The sequence below is a fragment of the Sorex araneus genome, chromosome 6, assembly GCF_027595985.1.
Source record: "Sorex araneus isolate mSorAra2 chromosome 6, mSorAra2.pri, whole genome shotgun sequence".
Lineage (NCBI taxonomy): Eukaryota > Metazoa > Chordata > Mammalia > Eulipotyphla > Soricidae > Sorex > Sorex araneus.
This window is the reverse complement of record NC_073307.1, coordinates 90,483,568-90,506,459: the sequence shown is the minus strand read 5'-3', so window position 1 is coordinate 90,506,459 and position 22,892 is coordinate 90,483,568. Positions and strand designations below refer to the sequence as shown.

The 22,892-nt window shown below is 54.3% G+C and overlaps 1 protein-coding gene across 1 annotated transcript in view; it reads left to right on the top strand.

The window, feature by feature from the left end:
- The window catches only part of LARGE1 (LARGE xylosyl- and glucuronyltransferase 1), a 531,600-nt gene that overhangs the window by 445,471 nt on the left and 63,237 nt on the right, over positions 1–22,892 (top strand). The window contains exons 8-9 of the mRNA XM_055141751.1: positions 18,375–18,487; positions 21,823–21,948. Of these exons, the coding sequence (XP_054997726.1) occupies positions 18,375–18,487; positions 21,823–21,948 (239 nt within the window). The remainder of the gene's footprint in view (positions 1–18,374; positions 18,488–21,822; positions 21,949–22,892) is intronic.

Below are 22,892 nucleotides of genomic sequence, written 5' to 3'. Positions count from 1 at the left end.
CACGTCAGCCGCGTGCAAGGCAAATGCCCTCCCTGCTCCAGCCCCCCCCCCCCCACAATTCCTATGTTTAATAGTCTTGAGTATAGTGAACCATGGCAGAGCCTGGCAAGCCCCCCTGTGGCGTCTTCGATATGCCACATAGAGTAACAATAACGGTGTCATTCCCCTGACCCTGAAGAGCCTCCAATCGTTGGGAAAGACGAGTCAGGAGAGGCTGCTAAAATCTCAGGGCTGGGACAAATGGAGACGTGACTGGTGCCCGCTCGAGCAAATCGATGATCAACGGGATGGATGACAGTGACAGTGATAACGGTGATACCTGAGTCCCCTTCTCGGGTTCTCAGAAAGAGAGTGAGGAATTGCTCTTTGCAGGAAAGCCGGTCCTAAATGTCATGCAAGCTTTTCAAGTCCGTTGCCTTGTCCTTACAGAAAAGAGTCTCAGGAGGAGAGTGAAGTCAAAGAGTTTCCTTTAGAGATAGATTCTAAGGGAGGGAACAGCGCTAAGGGTCCACGTCTCAGGTGGAGATGCAGGCCACCCCCAGAACGGACAGGCTCACGCCTAACCTTTGCAGAGCTGCTTTTCTCCCCGTCTGCCCCCACAGGGGTCTTCTAGCCAGAGAAGCATTCGTTGTTATGCTATGGCATAGACAAGGGGAAAGACTTGAAATTGTTGGCGGGCCGACTTCATGTCCTTATCACAGTTCTTTGTCTCTGCTGAAGTTTGCCCTCCCCGACAGGCGTCCAGGCTTCTGCTAAGCCAACACTGGTGCCTGTGAGAGTCTTACCGGGCCTCAGTTTCCAGGTCTATAAAGTGGATGTGGAAGTAATGCTTTGAGCTGCTTCGTAACTCCTTCAAAACCCATCTTGGTTTTATTACCTCCCGAGCACTCATTAAGGAGGACCCTGCCGACCTGCCTGCATCGGGCTTGGAGTCCAAACCCCAGTTTTCTTCACAACATGTGCTCCAGAGACGCCTTGGGTGGGTCGCGGCGACGGGAGAGCACGATTGTCCTTACGAGAGTACCAGTCCCCACTCCCAGGTTCGCCCGCAGGATTCGGGGCAGGGAGACTGCCTGACCAGCAGGAAACACTCGGTCGCTTCTATCCATTTCCTGTTCGGCACATGGTAACTTTGAAAAAAAAAAATTTTTATGTGTCTTCTAGTTTTGTTTGTTTGGCTTTATTTTTAAAAGTTGAGGGTCCCACAAGTGAGCTGTGTTGAAAGCTCACTCCTGGCTCTGCACTCAGAGGTCGCTGCTAAGCTCGCCACAAGTGTGGGGGGCTAGGAGGGGGCCTCGCAGGGCAGTTAGGGTAGAGAAGGGACCGTGTGACAGTAGTAGTTGGAAATGATCGCGCTGGACAGGAACTGAGTGTTGAAAGTAGGTAAAGAGATAGACGTGATAACCTTTCAGTATCTGTATTGCAAACCATAATGCCCAATAGGAAAGAGAGAGACAGAGACACAGAGAGAGACAGAGACACAGAGACAGAGAGAGAGGAGAAAATCACCTGCCATAGAGAGATGGGGTGAGAGGGGCAGGAGGGAAGCTGCGACCGTTGCTGATGGGAAATGCACACTAGTGAAGGGATGGGTGATGGAGCATGACCAACTCTATAACTATCTCACTGTGACTCAATTAAAAAGTAAATAATTTTGTTTCAAAGGAGGTCACTCCCTGGGAGGGTCACATGGAGCACCAGGGGATTAAACCGGGGTTGGCCGCATGCAAGGCTAACACCCTACCTGCTGTACTGTCTCTGGCACAATGGTGTGTATGCATGCATACATGCATGTGTGTGTGCTTATGTGTGTGTGTGTGCTTATGTGTGTATGTGTGTGCATGCACGTGTGTGTGCTTGTGTGTATGTGTGCATGCATGTGTGTGCATGCACTTTGTGTGCGTGTGCGCGTGTGCATGTGTGCATATGTGTGTATGTGCGTGCATGCGTGTGTGTGCATGTGTGTGCTTATGTACATGTGTTTGTGTGCGTGTGTGCATGTGTGTATGCGTATGTGTGTGCGTGCGTGCGTGCATGTGTGTGCATGTGTGTGCTTATGTGCATATGTGCATGCATGTGTGTGCATGCACTTGTATGTGTGCTTGTGTGCGTGCATGCATATGTGTATTGCGTGCATGCATATGTGTATTGCGTGCATGCAGTGTGTGTGCGCGCATGTGTGCATGCGTGCATGCATGTGTGTGTGAGTGCGTGCATGTGTGTGTGTGTGTGTGTGTTTAAGTGATAGCCGAAGCTCCGGACTTTGAGGTTTCCCCTCTGCCAGTGGGGTAAGCCAGGAGCTGGGTCGTCTAGAGCAGGAGCTGCTCTTGAGGCCGTCAGCTCTCTCCTCTGTCGAGGCCGCTGGGATGCTCTCACAAGCAGAACTCCGCCAGGGCCCAGAGAGAAGCAGCCGAGGATGCCCGGCGCCCTGCTCCCTCTCGCTGTCTCTGTTCCTGTCCTGTCTCTGCACTGAGCCTCCTCTCCCGACACAGAGGGTCGCGTCCTGTTCAAACGCACCCGCGGGCAAGCCTGGGGCACCGCCGTGCTGGGTCCTCTGAAGTACCAGCCAGGCAGCCACGCGCAGGCCCCCCACACCGGCCCTGGGTGGGGGGGGCTGTAATTAATTGGAGCTGCTAGCCGGTCCTCCCGGCCGCCTTCTGAAAGGATAGCAAGCTTCTCTGGCACCCTAGACTCTTCTAGAAGATCTCTCTTCTCCCCGGGCTCGCCAGGAGAGAGAACGTGTATTTGAGGTTCCCCGGCTGGGACCTTGCTGGGAAGAGAGCCCGGGGGGCGGAGCACGTGCTTTGCCTGCGGGAGCACGGGGATCACCCCCAAGCACCAAGCCGGAAACCACCTAAGCATTTTCTCGGGTGGGACCCCTCCAAAAATAATTCGTGTGTGCTTATGTGCATTTGTGCATGCACTTGTGTGTGTGCTTGTGTGCGTGAGTGCATGTGTGTGTGCATGTGTGTATGTGCGTGCATGCATGTGTGTGTGCATGTGTGTGTGCGCGTGTGACACCACGGGAAAGGCCACAGTGCCCCTGATGCGGCTCCAAGCCCTTACCTCCTGACCCCCCGTTGTGTGTTGGGGGGAGACCTTTTTTTTTTGGCCCATTTTATTTTTCAAGCTTCACATAAGGAGGCCAGAGAGATAGGGTGAGGTGAGAGTGTTCACCTTGCATGCAGCTGAGCCCGGTTCCATCCAGCCCCAGCACCCCACGTGGTCCCCTGAATCTGCCCCTTGTGGTCCCTGCGCACGGAACCAGGAGCAAGCCCTGGGCACTGCCACGTGTGGCCCCAAAACCAACCAAAAAAAACAAAAGTTTCACACCCCACTTTGATGCCCACCCTCCCCACTAAAACCAACCGGCATAAAATCTGCAATGAGAGTGGTGAGATGCAGAACTGTGGGACCTCACGCCACGGCTCAGGGATCACTCCTGGGGGCACTGATGGCAGGGGGTCAGGGGGGCAGGGGGCGGGGGGAGGCGGGCATATGGTATGCTGGGGATAGAACCGGGTTGGCTACATGCAGGGCAAGCGCCCTACCTGTGTGCTGTTCTGCCAGTCGCTCTCCCAGCTCTTACTGGTGGAAATAGAAACTCTGAACGTCTGCCCTGAGCTGAGCCCTGAAGCCCTGGGGCGTCGGTCACCTGGGGCTGAGAGAGCAGGGGAGAAAGAGAGGAGAGAAGAGGAGAGGGGGGAGGGAGGGAGAGAGGGAGAGAGAGAGAGGGAGGGAGGGGAAGGAGAGGGGGAGAGAAAGAGGAGAGAGAGGGAGAGAGGGGGAGAAAGAGAGGAGAGGAGAGAGAGAAGAGAGAGAGAATAATGGCAGAGAGGGAGAGAGAGAGGAGAGAGAGGGGGAGGGAGGGAGGGAGAAGGAGAGGGAGAGGAGAAGGGGAGACAAAGAGGAGAGGGAGGGAGGGAGGGAGGGAGGGAGGGAGGGAGGGAGGGAGGGAGGGAGGGAGGGAGGGAGGGAGGGAGGGAGGAGGAGAGGGAGAGGAGAGGGGGAGAGAAAGAGGAGAGAGAGGGATAGAGGGGGAGAAAGAGAGGAGAGAAGAGGAGTGAGAGAAGAGAGAGACAGAATAATGGCAAAGAGGGAGAGAGAGAGGAGAGGGGGAAGGAGGGAGGGAGGGAGGGAGAGGGAGAGGAGAGGGGAGAGTAAGAGGAGAGAGAGGGAGAGGGGGGAGAAAGAGAGGAGAGAAGAGAGAGAGAGAGAGAACAATGGCAGCGTGCAGCCTCTTGCCAGCACACAGAGCTGGACCCCTGTGGCCCCTTCAGACCCGGGTAGGGGACTGGAGCGATAGCACAGGGCTCTTATCTTGCAAGTTGGTAACCACCAGGAGTGAGCCCTGAGCACAGAGCCAGGAGTAAGTTGGTAACCACCAGGAGTAAGCCCTGAGCACCTCCAGGTGTGGCCCAAGAAACCAAAAAGAGGAAATAAAACCTCTCGGACCCTTATAAATGGCCCTGGACTGTCCGTCACCGACTTTCACTGAGCAAGCTCGAAAGGCCAGTCCATGCCAGACCTGAGATGGCACTTTTGCTGGCACAGGTGGGCACGGGCTATTCTTGATGGGCGCAGGGTGGTTTCGGCTCACATTGACATGGGTTGGCATAGGTGGGCACGGTTGGTGGATTGGCATCAACTGCCACAGTTTGGCATCTCTTGGCATGGGCTGGTACAAACTTGACCTCACTGGCATTTGTTGGCAAGGCTGGCATGTCTTGGCACAATCTGACACTGGTTGGCATTGGCTGACACTGGTTGGCATGGACCGGTACCAGTTAGCATCTGTTGGCACCAGTTGGCATGGGATGGCAGCAGTTGGCATGGACTGGCACATGTTGGCACCAGTTTGCATCCGTTGGCACGGGCGGGCACACGTTTTGCTGCAGCAGTCTTCAGGTGCATCTGGGGGTCCTGTCTGTCCTCCTCCTATAGAAGCAGACACCAGCTGGAGAATCGGCAGCGGGAATCCCCCCCGAGCAGGGGGGGACGGTGACAACCCCAGGGCTTCCAGATGGTGGGGAGGCATAAGGGGAGGCAAAGGCAGCAGAGAGCCCAGCGGCCTGGGTGAGGGAGAGCAGAGGAAAACGCTGGGAGAGAGAATATTCTTTTTTAAAAAAATTTTTTTATTAGTGAATCACCGTGAGTTACAGTTACAAACTTAGGAACGTTCGTGTTTGCATTTCAGCCACACAGTGATCGTCTGCCCATCCCTCCACCAGCGCCCATTCTCCGCCACCAATGTTCCCGGTATCCCTCCTGCCAGCCCCGCCCCATTCCCCACCAGAAGGAGAACATTCTATGGAATTCAGTTCAAACCCAGATTCCGGTGATCGTTATTTTTTGTTGTTGTTGTTTGGCAGTGCTCGGAGGTGACTCCTGGCTCAGTGCTCAGAGGTGTTTCCCTGATGGTGCTTGGGCACTGTGCAATGCTGGGGATAGAACCCAGGCCTCCGGCATGCAAAACATACTTACCAGCTGAGCTCAGGTGCAGAGTCCGGTGATTTTTTTTTGTTTTGTTTTGTTTTTTGGGTCACACCTGGCGATGCTCAGGGGGTTTTTCCTGGCTCTGCACTCAGGAATTACTCCTGGCGGTGCTCAGGGGACCCTATGGGATGCTGGGAATCGAACCCTGGTCGGCCGCGTGCAAGGCAAACGCCCTCCCTGCTGTGCTATCGCTCCAGCCCCAGTCTGGTGATCTTTAAAGAGATGCATAATTGGTTTAGAAAAGATGCAATAATCAGCCCCTTGCATTCCCTCAGAAGCCAGCCTAAGGAAAAGAACAATTTCCTTCACGATCTGAGCTCCCCACCCCCCGCCTCCCCCAGGACCCATGATTTCCAACACTCCTCAGGATCTGGTTCCAGGGTCCCCTTCCCCACAGTTCCCCTTGCTCCCCAGAAGCCAAAATGAGTTTCTTGAAAGGGGTTGGGTGGCGGGGGGGGGGGGGGGGAGGGAAAAGGAATTTCACCCTGCAGGGGTGAGATCCTTAAGAGGAGACTTTCAGAGTTCATCTCCCACCCCTTCCCTTCTTTCCCGCCCTAGTGAATGCTGGGAAAGTTCACGGGGAGGGGGGGTGGGTTGAGGGGGAGATGGGGCGGGACTTTGCCTTGCACTCGGCCAACCAGGGTTTGATTCCCAGCATCCCATATGGTCCCCTGAGCACCGCCAGGAGTAATTCCTGAGTGCATGAGCCAGGAGGAACCCCTGTGCATCTCCGGGTGTGACCCAAAAAGAAAAAATATAAAGGGGGGGGGTGCTGGAACGATAGCACAGCGGGGAGGGCGTTTGCCTTGCATGCTGCCAACCCGGGTTCGATTCCCAGCATCCCATAGGGTTCCCTGAGCACCACCAGGAGGAGTCATTCCTGAGTGCAGAGCCAGGAGGAACCCCTGAGCATGGTTGGGTGTGACCCAAAAAGCCAAAAAAAAATTTAAAAAGCTCGAACCCTGAGTCATTTTTGCACGTTTCCTGTCAATTGCTCTGACCCGACACCAAGCCGAACTCCATCTCCCCCATCCTCCTGTTCCCCCCTCCCCCCCCCCCCCCGTGAATCTCAGTGGTAGCCGCCCCCCTACAGGACAGCCCGTGGCTCTGCCCGCGCCTGGCAGAGACCGGCCCATTCATTAGCAGAGGCTCAGAGTCCTGCCTCGGGCTCTGCTGCCCACCCCAGTCTCCTCGGTGCCCCCCCTCCCCGGGGGAATCGCGGCCTGCGCCCCGGCGAGCAGGGAACCTGCCGTGTTATGAATGTGGCCTTTCGGACGGATTATCCTGGTGTTTAACCCGCCCGGCAGCCCGGGAGGGACACAGGCTCCTTGCTGTTCCGCCATCTAAGCGGCTCACTCGGGGCCTTTGTACTTGTGGCTGGTGCAGTCTCCGCCCACCCCCACCCCCGCGCCCCCACATCTGTCACAGTGACCCTCCCTGGCCACGCTCTCACAGCCTGTGGGACGCTTTGCTTCTCTCGCACCTTGTAAGCGCTGCTGCTGGCCGTGGACCACAAACGCCCCCGCAAGGACGGCCTCGGGGCCTTCCCACTTAATTATCCTGTGATTATCATATCAGAGACTCCCGGTTCCTGCCTGTGGACAACTTGGCCCCTGCAGGATGCCATTTAGCACGGATGAGAAAAGGACAGGGACACACACACACACACACACACACACACACACACACACACACACACACGTGTGTGTATGCGCGTGCGCCAGCATTGAACCCATCAGTGATGTTATAGAGAACTTGTTTTTAGAACAGGGACTCACACACACACACAAACACACATACACACTCACACACACACACACACACACACACGTGTGTGTACGCGTGTGAGCCAGCATTGAACCCATCAGTGATGTTATAGAGAACTTGTTTTTAGAACAGGGACTCACACACACACACACACACACACACACACACACGCATGAGCCAGCATTGAACCCATCCGGGATGTTACGGAGAACTTGTTTTTAGGACTTGACATCTCCCTGCTTGAGCCGCATTTCCTTTGTGTTTAGGTCTTGGAGCCACACCCCCCGCGATGCCCAGGGCTTCCTCCTGGCTCTGCACTCAGGACTCTCTCCCGGTGGCGGTGCTCAGGGGACCCCAGGGGATGCCGGGGATCGGACCCAGGTCAGCCGCGTGCCAGGCCAATGCCCTCCCTGCTGGACTGTCGCTCCGGCCCAAGCTGCAGTTTCTGAGAACCTGTCTATGAGGTTCAGCCAGGGCTTCCGGCCGTCTCTCCTCTCCCGTTCGCTTTCAGACTCCAGGAGGCTGGGACTCCTCTTTCCAGAGTGGGCCCCGGCACCTACGGGTGCTCAGCAGGTGTCAGGTGAGCGAGAAAGCTCACAGCCCGGGGCCTCGGCGTAGGGAGCACCCGCTCCGTGGGGGGGGAACACATGCAGAACAGAGCTGTCTGGGACCCGAATTTGAACCCCAGACTCCAGTGACATCCCCTGAGCAAAGCCGGACATTACCCTGGGGGGCCCTGAGCGCCACCCCAGTCCCCCTAAAATATATTCATAAATACATACATCGGCTGGAGCGATAGCACAGTGGCCCGGTGTTTGCCTTGCATGCGGCCGACCTGGATTCGATTCCTCCGTCCCTCTCGGAGAGCCCGGCAAGCTACCGAGAGTATCCTACGTGTACGGCAGAGCCTGGCAAGCTCCCTGTGGCATATTCGGTATGCCAAAAACAGTCACAACAAGTCTCACCATGGAGACGTTACTGGTGCCCGCTCGAGCAAATCGATGAGCAACAGGACCACAGTGCTATACAGTGCTATGCTTGCTTTTATTCAGCGGGCATTGAAGACCAGGGAGATGGCACAGTGAGCAGATGGCGGGCTTTGCTGTGGCAGTCGCCTCTCTTTCTACTCAAGGTGCCCGGAGCACTTCCTATGAGCACTGAGAGCTGGAACTTCCCCTTCCCTGTTTGCACAGAAATTGCTCATGGATTGAAGTGAATGAGTGAGTGGGTGAGTGAGTGAGTGAGTGAGGGAGGGAGGGAGGGAGGAAGGAAGGGAGGGAGGGAGGGAGAGAGGGAGTGGGCGAGTGGGTTGAGTGGGTGGGTGGGTGAGTGGGTGGGTGAGTGAGTGAGTGAGTGAGTGAGTGAGTGTGTGAGTGAGTGAAGGAGAGAGGGAGGGAGGGTGTGAGTGACACCGACCCGACCCATTCTCAGTTCTGAGCCAGGCCCTTTGCTGGCTCGCCCTCCTCACTTTCAAAACCCCAGAGGAGTCAGAAAGACACAGGAGGAGGGACCCACGCGTCGCCTGCCCACTCCAATAAATAGCTCTGGCAGAACGGGAAGGGAATTCAAAAGCTAAAGCTAGGACCTTTCCCCTTGATGGGATTGAGATGGTGGAGTCCCAGGTACGGTCAGCGGGGGACTTTTTAATTAAGTGCTTTGTAATGAACTCCCTGTCTGTGGAGTCGTGTGTGACAGGACAACTCTAGGCTTGAGTGCAGAGAGAGAGGGGGAGAGAGAGAGGGAGAGGAAAAGAGAGAGAGAGGGAGAAAGAGAGAGGGAGAGAGAGAGAGGGAGAGAGAGAGGGAAAGAGAGAGGGAGAGAGAGAGAGGGAGAGGGAAAGAGGAAGAGAGAGGGAGAGAGAGAGGGAGAGAGAGGGAGAGGGAGGGAGAGGGAGAGAGAAACAGAGGGGGAGAGAGAGAGGGAGAGAGAGACAGAGAGGGAGAGAGACAGGGAGAAGGAGAGAGAGGGAGAGAGGGAGGGAGAGAGAGAGGGAGAGGGAGAGAGAGAGGAAGAGGGAGAGAGAAGAGAGAGGGAGAGAGAGGGAGGAAGAGGGAGAGAGAAGGAGAGAGAGACAGAGAGGGGGAGAGAGAGGGAGAGGGAGAGAGACAGGGAGAGGGAGAGAGAGGGAGAAAGGGAGGGAGAGAGAGAGGGAGAGGGAGGGAGAGAGAAGAGGGCGGGGAGGAGAGAGAGGGAGGGAGAGAGAGGGAGATCCTGCATAGTCATTTCCCCAGCACGTCGTGGGAATTGGGGGTCTCGGGGTCCCTGCAGCCGCCTGCTTGATGCCCACCCCCAGCTTCCCAGCTTCAAGGCAGCAAAGGCTCTGGGGTGCCGCGGGATGGGGTATTTGACACTTTTTCGTGTGTGTGACTGGGGGTGGCAAGGGAAGATGGTGGATACCAGGAAGGGCCGGGAAGTGAGTGAGTGATCAGGGACTCAAGAGGACTGATGTCATGGCATCAGTTTTGCCCTCACCGCTTAGCGTCTTAGCATCTTAGCACCTCCAGGGCCATTGCCTGCCCCCTCTCGGCCCCTCAGGCCAAGAGTGACAAGACCCTGGGGGCCCCTCCTATGCCATCAGAGGCAGCGACACTTGGTGCTCGCCAGGGACCCAGAGCCAAGCTCGGGAGCTACGAGGCCGGTTTTGCTCTCAGCCTCCCCTGTTTGCTTTGGACTCTGTTCTGGGTTGAACACAGAGACAGAGCTAAGCGTGTCCCATCAACACGCATGAAGGGGACCTCGGGCTGACAGCCAGCTCTTCTCCTTTGCCAAGAAAGAGGCGGATGGGCGGCCAGGCAGTGCTGGGAGTCCCGGACCCACGGGAAGGGGAGGAATCCAGGCCTGGCTGCGCACAGCTGGGCGTGCCCAAAGGAAGCTTCGGCTCGTTCTTCGCGCCGGGGCTTAATGGCTCTCCGCTCACAATCCCTTTTCATTTTCCTGGAACTCCCGGGATCCCGGTATAGGAAATAAGTCTCCGGATCAAACATGTCGGGATATAAAACCACCAAGAATTTTTTTTTTCTAAAGTACAGGTTGGCTTTTTTTTTTTTTTTTAGAGGCACCAACCCAGGAAGCTGAGCTTTAGAGCATCCCGGGGCGGGGAGGGGCTTCGAGCCTGGGATGTAATCGTGTCCGTGACCTGCCTCTTTGCAGACCTTTCCGCCCCAGACCCAGTGGCACCCTGCCACAACCACTCTCTCCCTCCATCTCCGCAGATGGTTGCAGCCTGGTGCAGCCCGGGCCGTGGAGACGGATTAAAAACCATGATCCACGCAGGGGGGTGGAGTGATGGCTGGCGGCCTGGGCATGGGCTTTGCATGCAGGAGACCCAGGTTCTATCTCCAGGACAGCATATTGTCCCCCAGGCACTGCCAGGAGTGATCCCTGAGCACAGAGCCAGGAGTAGCCTCTGAGCACTGCCAGGCAAATTTCCCCTCCCCCAAAAGAAGCAAACAAAAGTATGCTTTTGGCCTCAAGGGTGAGGTAGGGGGTAGCTGGAACCCTTAAATCAGCCCTTCTTTGGGATGGGGGGATATGGGGTTCAGATGGCGCCTCGCTCAGGACTTACTCCTGGCTCTGTGCTCAGGGATCACTCCTGGTGGAGCTTGGGGGACCCTGGACAGTGCCAGGGATCAACCCAGGGTGACTGCATGCAAGGAAAGCATCTTACCCCTGTACTCTCTCTCTCTCTCTCTCTCTCTCTCTCTCTCTCTCTCTCTCTCTCTCTCTCTTTCTCTCTCTCTCTTCTCTCTCTATTGAATCACCATGAGAACAGTTACAAAGCTTTCAGGTTTAAGTCTCAGTCATACAGTGATCAAACACCCATCCCTTCACCAGTGCACAGATTCCACCACCAAGAACCCCAGTATACCCCCCTCCCACCCCCCACCCTGCCTGTGTGGCAGGTGATTCTCACTTTACTCTCTCTTTACTTTGATTACATTCAATTTTTGACAGAAAATCCACTATTATTATTTGGAATTTTCCCCCAACAATCAGACCTGACGAAAAGGCATCATTAGATAATTTGTTTTCTACTGCTGATAATGAAGAGCATGTGATCTCTCTTGTGTATTTTAGTAATTAAGTCCAGAGGTATTTCTGCCAGCAGCAGCTGGGTTCCGAGATTGGTTTGTGGTTTGTGTGCCTCTGGGATCATGGCCGTTCAGGAGCGGAGGAGCCATTCATGGGTTCCGCTCAGGGTCTCGTCTGGGTAGGGAGCAGGGCCGGTTCCGCCCCCCCCCCCCATCTGGAGATTCCCCATGTGCCTCATCACTGCAAGCTCCTACCTCTCTGTCCACTTGGCTCTGAAAGGTGGCAGTTGTCATGGTGCTGCAAAGGGGAAAAGGCCGAGGGACAGAAACCCTTCCCCTCCCAGGTGGCCCGGGGCCATAGCTTAGTTCACAGTCCAGGAGCATTTCTGCCAGCAGCCGCTGCCTTCCGAGATTGGTTTGTGTGCCTCTGGGATCATGGCCGTTCAGGGGCAGAGGAGCCCTTCTGTACTGTCTCTTAAAGGGCCTTGTGGATCAGCCTTTCTAACCGTAAGCATCATTCTCCAGGTGGAATATGAAAAGACAGACAGCAGGACAAGAGACCTAGTGCAGTGGCTCGGGAGCTTAGTATGCACATATCTGACCTGGGTTCAATTCCCAACACCCCATCGGGTCCTCCTAAATCCCACTTGGAGTTACCCCTGAGCCCAGAGCCAGGAGTAAGCCCTGAGCACCACTGAGGGTGGCCCCAAAAACCTAAATAAATAAATAAATAGATGATTCAGTAGATGCCTTCTATTTTAAGAAATAAATTGCTGCCGGGGCTGGAGCAATAGCATAGTGGGTAGGGCGTTTGCCTTGCACACGGCCGACCCGGGTTCAATTCCCAGCATCCCATAGGGTGCCCTGAGCACCGCCAGGAGTGATTCCTAAGTGCAGAGTCAGGAGTAACCCCTGTGTATCGCCAGGTGTGACCCAAAAAGCAAAAAAAAAAAAAAAAGAAAGAAATTGCTGCCTATTTCTATACTGAATCAAGTCAGGATCAGAGTAAACTAGATATTGAAATCTTAAACCTGTGGCGTTGTGTGAAAAGGAGGGTGAGGGTAGGAACCACCACCAAGAAACACTCTTATCCACGGACTATTGTCTACTAATAGATTTACAGAGAATAAACACAAGCCTGGCAACAAAACTTAGCCAGCTCAGAGTGGTGGTTTACCCTTGGGGAAGAAGGGCTAGGAGGAGACAGAGATGCATTTGAATGATCTGCAACCTCATTTTATTCATCCAAAAGGTGATTGCGCATTAGTTGGTTCTATGGGGTGCTGGGTAGTTGTAACATCTGCTTCTGGGCGTCGCTGTCCTTTTCAAATAGTTCCAACCACCAGGGAATGGGTGACACCCCCCCCCATCTCCTCCTATTTCCTGCATCTTGGCAGTCACATCCACAAGCTGCCTCTGGCGCCATATAATCTCAGTAACAGCCATGACCCAACGATAAATCTCTTGGAAGAGAGCACAGAACAAGATGCCATAGACATGCCTCCAGCCCCCACGCCAGGCTGTTTCGTTCAGAGCACCCCGGGGGTGGGTGGGTGAGGACCCTCCCTGCCCCAGTGAAGTCAGCCCAGCAGCCAAAAACCTCCAGAACTCAACTACCATCACACTCGGGGCTGCTCTCCACAGGCTCAGATGAGCCTCACCCATGAGTCAGTTTATTCCTGAGTATCTCATGCTTTACACCACTGATGTACCAAGAGTCTCGCACCACGTCTGTTGGGGTTTAAAGTAGAAGGCAACCAATCTTAGGGGGAAATACATTTAGACAGGTACAGATATTAGCACACAAGGCTCAACCTTTAGCAACATGTTACTAATCTCTTATAGCGGGGCTTAAGGGCTCCTGGGTGAAAGACAGCAATCTTCACACACTTTCCTCTAAGAAACCTTTTTGTCTCACTTTCCGTGGATTATTCATAACAAGCAATACAACATAAATCATTTCTGTTCTGCATTGGGGGCAGGGTTCAGGGTTCTGGATGGAAATATTCGAAATATGGTGGCAGGGAGGGGTCATGGTGGTGGGATGGGTGTTTGAACATCGAATGTGATGAAATATTGTACACTTTATCAGAATAAGATCACTGTCACTGTCATCCCGTTGCTCATCGATTTGTTCAAGCGGGCACCAGTAACGTCTCTCATCATGAGACTTATTGTTACTGTTTTTGGCATATCGAATACGCCACGGGTAGCTTGCCAGGCTCTGCCGTGCGGGCTCCATACATACTCTCGGTAGCTTGCCGGGCTCTCCAAGAGGGGCGGAGGAATCGAACATGGGTCGGCCGCATGAAAAGCAAATGCCCTACTGCTGTGCTATCGCTCCAGCCCATCAGAATAAGATAAAAAAATTTAAAATAAATAAATAAATGAATGAAATAGTTCCGACCTGGGGCAGAGGAGATGAGGGCTCAGAACACTGAGCACTGACTTGGCACGCAGGAACCTAAGGTTCAGTCCCAAGCACTGCACTGGGCGCCGCCCCTAAGCATGGCCAGGTGGGGCCCCCAAACCAGCAAAAAAATAAAATTAAAAATCCACTTAATATGACATAAAAGAGATATTTTTTGATATCAATTATGAAAGAGATTGTTGGGAGGGAGCCAAGAGAACTTGACCTGAGCGAATAGAATCACATGGTCCCCCAAGCATCACTGGGTACCACCCTGGAGGTCCTTGTCACTGCCGGGGGGGTGGGGGGCGGAGGCTGGCTGGACATCCCCCTGCGGGCACAGGGCCCCAGCACTGCCATGTCCCTGGGCTCTTACACAGAATCACTGCCAGGCTACCCTGCTCCAGACTCCCTCCTGACCCTCAAAACACAATTACACAGAAGAAACACCTGGGGGGCAGGGTAATGATAGTGCGTCTCTGCATTTGGTCTTCCGTTCTACGTACCCCCTCTTCAGCCGGCCAGCTAGCTTGGCAAGTCCGGGCTGCCTTCTGCCACTCAGGACTGGCCACGTCTTCAAGCATCCGAAAGGATCCTTTCTCATCTCCATTTCCAGGGACCGGTAGCTCTAACACTCACCTTCTGAATGAGCATCACTCCCCCTGCTCACTGCCTGGACCTTCCACCACCACCACGTTTTTTGTACGTCGGAGCCTCTATCCAACGTCATTGGACTTGGCTTCTTTAGGAGCCAGAGAGATAGCACAGCAGGTTATAGGGAATTTGCCTTGCTCGCGGCTGACCCAAGTTCCATCCCTGGACCCCATATGGTCCTGCTAAGCACTGCCTTGAGTAATTCCCTGAGTGCAGAGCCAGGAGGAACCCCTGAGCATCATCAGGCATGGACCCCAAAACAAAACAAATAAATGAACAAACCCTGCCCCCAAAAAACCAGAATTGGTTTATTCAGTCAGACTTGATGAAATTTTTCTTCACTTGGGGACCAGGCCATGACAGAAATCAAATCCAGGCCTCTCACATGTGTGAAGCTCTTTCCAGCCCTCTTTGGCTCAATCCAGAGCTGTGTTTGATCCTGTTTTCCCATCATCAGAGTCTTTGTTTGTTTGTTTTAATTTTTTTGTTTTGTTTATTTTTTGCTCTTTGGGTCACACCTGGCGATGCACAGGGTTTATTCCTGGTTCATGCACTCAGGAATTACTCCTGGCAGTGCTCGGGGGACCATATGGGATGCTGGGAATCGAACCCGGGTCAGCCGAGTGCAAGGCAAACGCCCTATCCGATGTGCTATCACTCCAGCCCCTTAGAGTGTTTTAATTCTCTGTGACCAAACGCTTTTGCTAGGTGGTGAATAAGCTTTCATCTCCCAGGGGACTTAGTGAAACGCCCAAGAGCTGGCATGACCTGGGGAACCGGTGTCTTTACAACTCTTCGAAACATAGGAACTGGGGATCAGCAGAGATCATTTTTCAGCTGCCTGGAGTTTTCTCCACCAACCGTTCTGCTGAGCTCAGCAACAGAAGGATTGATGGATTAGCCAATGGGTGTTACAATTCCATCCACTGAATTAACTGCCCTGGCCCGTGGGAGAATTCTCCCAGCTCTGCTTTTCTCAGCATATCCCGACTGAGCTGGGAGGAAACAGATCCTTCCACGCCATCCAGTTCCCATCCGAATGAGCCTCTCTCCCTGCCCGGTCGTTTGTCTGCCTTGCCTCGTGCATTTTATTCTTTCCACATTGTTTAAGGCAAATATGTCTCCCATGACTGCACTCCTGTCTGCCCTCCTCTCGCTCACCCAGGCCCCTCCCCGTGAAAAATGAATCTTGGGGGCTGGAGTGATAGTACAGTGAGGAGGGCGTTTGCCTTGCACACGGCCGACCCTGTTTCAATCCCTGGCATCCCATACGGTCCCCCATGTACCACCCAGAGTGATTCCTGAGTGCAGAGCCAGGAGTAACCCCTGAGCATCACTGGGTGTGACCCCCCCAAAAAAAAAACAAGAAAAAAAACTAATCTTAAGGACCAGATGGTAGTCCAGTGGGTAGGGAACTTGCCTTGCATATGGCCGACCCTGGTTCAATCCCTGGCATTTCCTGGGCAATGATGGCTGAGCACAAAGCCAGGAGTAAGCCCTGAGTATCACTGGGTGTGCCCTTTCCTTGAGAACAAAGAAAGGAACCTTAAAACAGTTGAGAGGCTAGAGCGAGTATAGGGATAGCACGGCGAGTAGGGTGTTTGCCTGGCACGCAGCTGACCTGAGTTCAATCCCCAGCATCCCATATGGTTCCCCCGAGCACCGCCAAGAGTAATCCCTGGGTGCAGAGCCAGGAGTAACCCCTAAATATCACAGAGTGTGGCCCTCACCTCTCCCAAGCACCTTTCCCTCCCCCCCAAAAAAAATACCCAGATAGTTGGGAGGAGAAGGGAACACCCTTCTGTTTGTAGCTTCCTAGGCATCCGGGGCTGTTGGTCCGCCTCTTACAGACATGCGTCCACACACCTTGACTGTAGTTACCGTGCTTTTGTGGTGACTGTTGCCCCCTGGAACCCAGAAAGGAGCTCCTGGAAGGAGCACAGGGCCTGTCTGTAGGAGGAGAGCAGAGGGGAAATGACTCGGGCAACTCAGAGCCCAAAAGGACCTACTTCCTGTCTGTGAAGATGAACACATACCCTGTACAAGGACCACCCAGTAGCACCACCGGCTCACATGTCTGGGGACAAAGGACACCACAGGAGTCCCAGGGATAGACCGTGACAGGTACAGTGCTGGGCTGTTTTCCTCCATTTTTATTTAAAAGAAAACCACTGGGGGAAAGAGCAGAGAGATAGCACAGTGGGTAGGGCACCTGCCTTGCACGCAGCTGAGTTAGGCCCAATCCCCGGCACCCCATATGATCCCCTGAGCCCTTCCAGGAATGATCCCTGAGCACAGAGCCAGGAGTCAGACCTGGCTTACTCCTGTTTTGTTTTGTCTTTGCGTTTTGGGTCACACCCGGCGATGCCCAGGGGTTACTCCTGGCTCTGCACTCAGGAATTACTCCTGGTGGTGCTTGGGGGACTCTATGGGATGCCGGGGATCAAACCAAGTCGGCCGCATGCAAGACAAATGCCCTACCCACTGGACTATCACTCTGGCCCCTTACTCCTGTTTTTGTTAGACATGGCCCCCCTCCCCGCAAAGCAAACTTTTTTGTTTTGGAGCCACACCCGGTGATGCTCAGGGGTTACTCCTGGCTCTGCACTTGGGAATTATTCAAGCAGTGCTCAGGGGACCCTAGGGGATGCCGGGGACTGAACCCGGGTCAGTCGTGAACACGGCAAATGCCCCTATCTGCAGTGCTATCCCTCTGGCCCCAAACCCAAAGCCTTTTGGCAAATAACACAATCCCCAGCACCAAAGAAAACAGCCCAAACCTACACCTTTTAACCACCATACTGTGAGCATCTCAGGACATGCACGCTGAGGTGCCAACACTGCCCAGCTGCCAACCGTGCCCTCTTGCCCATCTCGCTCACTCCGTTGCCGCCGCCTCTGAGGTCAGTATTAGCACATTGACCCTGACCCCAGAAGCAGTGCTTGTTAAGCCACATCCAAGCGTGAGACCCTGGGGGGTGTCCCAACTCCAATAGAGCGTGATCATGTCCCCTCCCCCACCCATCCAGGAAGCTTCCAGTGTGAAGTTGTTTGGGCAGATTCTGCCGTGGGATGCCAGTGGTATCGGAGCCCCAAACCTGGGGACCGGAGCACTGGCTCATGCGCCCTGGTGATGGAAATCCCTCAAGGGCAGAACATCGCATGAGAACCAGGCTTCATCCGATCCAGCTTTTCCCTGGGCCAAAAGGAGGCATTGAAGGGGAGATGGGACCCACAGAGAGAGGCCAAGGAGAGTGCTCTGCTGAGTCTCTTATCATGATCATTGTTCATTGTCTTTGAGGGTATGTAAGCAGGGGAAGGTTTTCTCCTGGGATTCCTGAAGATGAGGGAAGGGTTATTTGGGAGGGGGAAAAAAAATCAGGATTCCAAGGAAATGTGCCTGCCACAGAGGCAGGGGTGGGTGGGGTGGGGGTGGTGGGAGGGATACTGGGAACATTGGTGGTGGAGAATGGACATTGGTGGAGGGATGGGTGCTGGATCATTGTATGACTGCAACGTGATCATGAAAGTTTGTAAATCTGTCCCTGTATCTCACGGTGACTCATTTTTTTTTAAAAATTTAATAAATAAAAAATAATAAAATAAATATATGTTTTGAAAAATCAGGGTTCTACCTTTGGGGGCTGGAGCAATAGTATGGCAGGTAGGGCGCTTACCTTACATGAGTCCGACCCGGGTTCCATCCCCGGCATCCCATAAGGTCCCCCAAGCCAGCCCGGAATGACCCCTGAGTGCAGAGCCAGGAGGAACCCCTGAGCAATGGTGCTGGGTATGGCTCAAAACACAAAAGCAAAATATTCATTACAAATCAGGATTCCACCTTTGTAGCTCCTTATAAGCCCCCCACCCCCCAGGCCACCCTCTTGAATTCTGCCGGACAGACAGGGCTGGGCCCATCCCTGAGGGTCCTTGCCAACACTGCCCCCTTCCAGCGGGGTGCCCCACGCCCCGACCTTATGCCTCCTGTCTCTTTTTCCTCCTTCCCCGTCTCCCAGGAGTGATCCTGCTGCTTCTGGACAAGCTGCGGAAGATGAAGTGGGAGCAGATGTGGAGGCTGACGGCGGAGAGGGAGCTCATGGGGATGCTGTCCACGTCCTTGGCTGACCAGGTGAGTGGCCAGCGGCCTCCGACTTACAAGGCCAAGCTCCGTGCTGAGCTCTTGCGCTCAGACCTTGCGGGAAAACGCATCTCCTTGCTTTTGGGGGTCACTCCCAAGCAGAGTGCAGCCCCCCCTGCCGCCCCCCCCCTCGCACCCAGCCACCGTGGACAGAAGCCTTGATGTCCAAGGCTGGCCCTGAGGGGGCTGCTTGGACCTGGCCGTGCTCAGGGGTCCCAGGGAGCCAGAGGAGCTGAGTCAATCGGGGGACTTGCGTGTATGTAACCCCCGAGTGGTCTCCCTGGCCCCACGGGAGATGCATTTCAACAGGTCACAAACCTGGCTAGAGAAATCAGCTTCTTTATCCAGGTGGTCTGAGAAAGTCCATGAAAAAAAAAAAAAGAACTTTCTCTTTCTTTCTTTTTTTTTTAGTATATGATTTCTTTTCTTTTCTTTTTGTTGTAATTTTTATTTTGGACTAAAGCAATAGCAAAGCGGTAGGGGATTTGCCTTGCACGCGGCCGACAGGGGTTCGATTCCTCCGTCCCTCTTGGAGAGCCCAGCAAGCTACAGACAGTATCCTGCCCGCACGGCAGAGCCTGGCAAGCTCCCCGTGGCGCATTCGATCTGCCAAAAACAGTAACAACAAGTCTCAACATGGAGACGTTACTGGTTCCCACTCGAACAAATCGATGAACAACGGGATGACAGTGCAACAGTGTTAATTTTTTTTTATTTAATCACTGTGAGATAGTTACAAAGCTTTCCTGTTTGAGTTTCAGTCCTACAATGACCAAACACCCATCCCTCCAGCAGTGCACATCTTCCACCACCAATGTCCCCAGTATCCCCCATCCTACCCCTCCCCCTGCCTCTATGGCAGACAGTCTCCCCCATGCTCTCTTTTGTATGGCTTGTTATGAATAGCATAAGATGTCGTGCAGCCTGGAATCCTAAAATTTTAGATAATTAGGGTCTGGAGAAATCTCCGCAACAAGCTGCTCGGTTCCGAGATTCTTTTGTGTGTCTCTGGATCATGGCCGTGAAGGAGCTTAAGTAGCAGCTGGAAGTGGTTTGTGGGTGTGACCTCCAGGGTCCCATAGGGACAGGGGATGAGAAGGACCGGCCCATCCCCTACCCCTTGAAGCCTGGAGTTTGCTGTCACTGAACCCGCATACCTGCACTTCTCACTGGGTTCTGGAAGTTGGCGGCTGCCAGGGTCTTTAGGGGTCAGGTGGAGGGAAAAGTTCGAAGCCATCTCTACAGCGAGCTGCTCGGTTCCGAGATTCTTTTGTGTGTCTCTAGTATATGATTTCCGTCCCCCCAGCTTCCCCCTGATATAAACACTGTGGTTTTCAAAGTTGTCCGTGCTGATTTGTTAGAAGCAATCAATATTCCAACACCAGCACCCATCCCACCACCATTACACCCTCCCTCCACCGTGAGACACAGAGCTCTTAACAGAAGCTCATCAAAATGCCATTTTCTCCTTTGACCGTTTTCTCTTCCCTTTCTCCTGAGGCCTGCCAGGGACGCCCGTTTAGTTTGTGGGTGTCCCACGGAGGAAATGACGGCCTTGAGGCCCCAATCTGATTTCTCTGTGTCTCTGCATTCATGATCCCGGGGAAGGCAAGCACACGGGCTCTGCTTCTTGTGCTCCGTGTTCTGTTATCTGAGTTTGGCGACTCCTTGCCACGTTTCCTACTGCAGAGGCAAGGAGAAGCTATAAGCTAGCTTGGTTGTTTTATTTCGTTTGAGGTCGGTTTGGGCTTGGAGTTACCCCAGCACTGCCCAAGGCGGACCTCAGGCTTAGTGCTCAGGGAACCATATGTGGTGTCAGGAATTGAACCGGGGGGACCGTGGGCAAGGCAAACACCCCGACCCCTGCCCTCTCTCTGGCCCTCTTGTTTGTTCCTATTTAGCCTTCCCATCATTCCATATTTCCCCAAACAAAAATGATGCAATTTCTGGCAGATATTTCTCTGGACTTAGTTACTAAAATGCTTAAATCCAGAACCTAACACCACACACACATATACACCCACCCCCCAACACCACACATACATACACTTACACACCCACCACACACACACACACACACCATACACACACACACCAACACGACACACACACACACCAACACGACACACACACACACACATACACACACACAATGTGACTTTATTGATGGCTATGTGCCAGTTCTGGTAGAACAGGCCCTCAGCAGGGGCCAGGAAGATGGGCCAGGGGTGCGTGTCTGACTCTGCAACGCTGCCCCACCCGCCCCCACCCCAGCACTGCCAGAGGCAGCCGCGGTGGCCCCTTGGCATTGCGGCCTTGAGGGTTGACCCAGCCCGCCGCGTATTGCCAGTGGGGCCACCCAGATGGTCAGCCAAGGGTTTCCAGCAGTGCCCAGCACTGCTTGTGAGTCCTCACTCTCGCCCCTTAAAAGAGGAGGGAAAAAATGGAGGCTCCCGGGGTGCCCTCCAGAACTCTGCCAGCAGTGCTCGGGCGCTTCAAGCCCCACACATTCCCCTGCACACACCCCCCGGGACCCCAGAGATAGAGCCGAGCAGATGCCCCAGAAGGCACCCCGGGGCCTCCGGAGCTCTGCTTGGAAGCTGCACCTCCCCACCCCAACACACACACACACACACACACACACATACACACAAGCACACACAAGCACACACAAGCACACACAAACAAACATACATACAAACACAGAAACACACAGAAACATACAGAAACAAACATACAAACACACACAAGCACACACACACAAACACATATACAAGCACACACAAACACACACAAACACAGAAATATGCATCCAAACACACACACAAACAGAAATATACACAAACACACACAGACAAGCACACACACAAACACAGAAATACGCATCCAAACACACACACAAACAGAAACATACACAAACACACACAGACAAGCACACACACAAACACACAGATAAGCACACACAAACACACATATAAACACACAAACACAGAAACACATATACAAACACACACACAAACACAGAAACACACAGAAGCACACATGTACAAACACACACCAACACACAGAAGTACACAAGCACAGAAACACGTACAAACACACACAGAAGCACACACACACACACACACACACACACACACCCCACGTGACTCTATTGCCGTCCTGTGCGGTTCCGGTGGGCGTGCCCCAGCAGGGTCCAGGAGCCGGTGCTGGGCCGTCTGACGTTGCGGGCAGCCGGCTCAGAGGCCGGTGCCGGGCGGGGGTGGGCAGGGCGGGAGCCTCGGCGGCCCCGCCCGTGTGACCGGCCCCCGGGGGTCTCTCCCCAGGACATCTTCAACGCGGTCATCAAGCAGAGCCCCGCCCTGGTCTACCAGCTGCCCTGCTTCTGGAACGTGCAGCTCTCCGACCACACGCGCTCCGAGCAGTGCTACAGGGACGTGGCCGACCTTAAGGTAAGGCTGCCCCGGGAGGAGGGTGGGGGGCAGGGCCGGGGCGGGGCGGTGGAGACCCTCTGGGCGGGCGTCGGGGTGACGGCAGGGCACTGGGTGGCTCTGAGCTCAGAGAGGTACACCGGACTGAGCGGCGGAAACAGCCTCCTCTCCATGGCACTCTCCACTGTGTCGGGGCTTGGGGAGGCAGACGGCCTCCCAGCCCAGACCCTGCGGCCGTGGGCATCATCCTGCCACCCGCCGCTCATTCGGGCTCCCAGATCTCAGGCTTGGGAGCGGAAAGATGGGGCCGTGGGAAAGGTGCTTACCTTGCACACGGTGACCCATGTTCCATCCCCGGCACCCCACAGGGTCCTTCAGGGGTTCTTGAAGGACCTTCTCGTGAGGCGTGGTCCCTCCCTGCAGCCAGCCCCCAAGAACAGCCAGGGGGAGGCCAGACACACAAACAAACAAAGAGACAACAAAATCAGGTGTGCAGTTCTGAGCAATAGTAGTCACTGGGGGCCGGAGAGATCGTCCGGTTGGTGAGGTGCTTGCCTGGCATGTTTTGATCCCTGACATCCCATATGGCGCCCTGAGCACTGCTGGGAGTGATTCCTGAGTGTAATAGTTACCCCTGGGCAGCGCCAAATATGTCCCCCAAAGCATCACTTGTATCACCTGTAGTCCTGTTGATCTTCGATTTGCTCAAGCCAGCGCCAATAACGTCTCCATTTGTCCCTGTCGCGTGCTAGTGCAGCCCAGTGATATCTGCTTGCTCCAGGAACGGGAAGAGCCTCAAATCGAAGAGCCCCCAAGGCATTAAAATAATAATGGCAATAATAATAATAATAATAATAGATTGAGGGTCAACTCTGTGCCCTGTTGGAGATACGGACTCATACCATTCACTTCCTACCTTCTTAAGGAGGGAGAGGGATGGACGAGGAAAGAAAGGGGAAGCCACA